This window comes from Calidris pugnax, unplaced genomic scaffold, assembly GCF_001431845.1.
Source record: "Calidris pugnax isolate Ruff unplaced genomic scaffold, ASM143184v1 scaffold272, whole genome shotgun sequence".
In the NCBI taxonomy this organism is placed as follows: Eukaryota; Metazoa; Chordata; class Aves; order Charadriiformes; family Scolopacidae; genus Calidris; species Calidris pugnax.
In genome coordinates this window covers 941997-943135 of record NW_015091016.1, presented here as the reverse complement: position 1 = coordinate 943135, position 1139 = coordinate 941997, and the positions used below count along the sequence as shown (strand labels likewise).

Sequence of the window (1139 nt, the reverse complement as noted above, 5' to 3'; positions counted from 1 at the left end):
GGGGGTCCCTATGGTGTTGGGGTTCCTGGGTGATGATGGTGGGGTCTTCATGGTGTTGGGGTCTTCAAGGTGTTGGGGTCTTCATGGTGTTGGGGTCCCAGTGGTGGTGCTGGTGGGGTCCCCATGGCCATGGAGTCCTTGTTGGGGGTGGCTGGGGGGTCCCTGTGGTCTTGGGTACCTGGGGTGATGATGGTGGGGTCTTCATGGTGTTGGGGTCCTTGGGGTGATGATGGTGGAGTCCCCCTTGTGTTTGGGGTCCTTGGGGTAACGATGGTAGGGTCTTCACAGCGTTGGGGTCTTCATGGTGTTGGGGTCCCTGGGTGATGATGGTGGGGTCCCCATGACTGGGGGGTCCCCATAGTGGTGCCAGTGGGGTCCCTGTGGCCACAGAGTCCTTGTTGGGGGTGCCTGGGGGGTCCCTGTGGTGTTGGGGTCCTTGGGGTGATGATGGTGGGGTCTTCATGGTGTTGGGGTCCCCATAGTGGTGTCAGTGGGGTCCCCGTGGCCACGGAGTCCTCTGGGGGGGGTGGGCAGGGTGTCCTCGTGGTGTTGGGGTCCCCAGGTGATGATGGTGGGGTCTTCATGGTGTTGTTGGGGTCCTGGGGTGACGATGGTGGGGTCTTCACAGCATTGGGGTCTTCATGATGTTGGGTCCCTGGGTGATGGTGGGGTCTTCATGGTGTTGGTGTCCTTGGGGTGATGATGGTGGGGTCCCCATGGCACTGAGGTCTCCATGGTGTTGGGGTCTTCATGGCAGCGATGGGGTCCCCGTGGCCACAGGGTCCTTTGTGGGGGTTGGGGGGGGTGTCCCCGTGGTGTGGCGGTTTGGGGGTGCCGGGGGTCCCCCTCCCTTGACCTTTCCCCCCTTTTCCCCCCACCCCAGGCCGGAAGTTCATCATCGGGAACGCGCGGGCGCGGGACTGCGCCGTCATCTACTGCAACGAGGGGTTCTGCCGGCTGTGGGGGTTCGGGCGGGGGGAGGTGCTGCAGCGCCCCGGGACCTGCCCCTTCCTGCACGGGCCCCGCACCCACCCCCGCGGGGTCGCCCTGGTGGCCCGGGCCCTGCTGGGGGGGCACGAGCGCAAGGTGGAGCTCTGCCTCTACCGCAAGGACGGTACGGACCCCCCCGGACCCCAACA

General features: G+C 65.4%; 1 protein-coding gene across 1 annotated transcript in view; it reads left to right on the top strand.

The window, feature by feature from the left end:
* The first annotated feature begins 610 nt into the window (after window positions 1-610).
* KCNH2 (potassium channel, voltage gated eag related subfamily H, member 2) overlaps window positions 611-1139 on the top strand; it is a 19776-nt gene continuing 19247 nt past the window's right edge. The window contains exons 1-2 of the mRNA XM_014955740.1: window positions 611-665; window positions 884-1114. Coding sequence (XP_014811226.1) covers window positions 611-665; window positions 884-1114 — 286 coding nt within the window. The remainder of the gene's footprint in view (window positions 666-883; window positions 1115-1139) is intronic.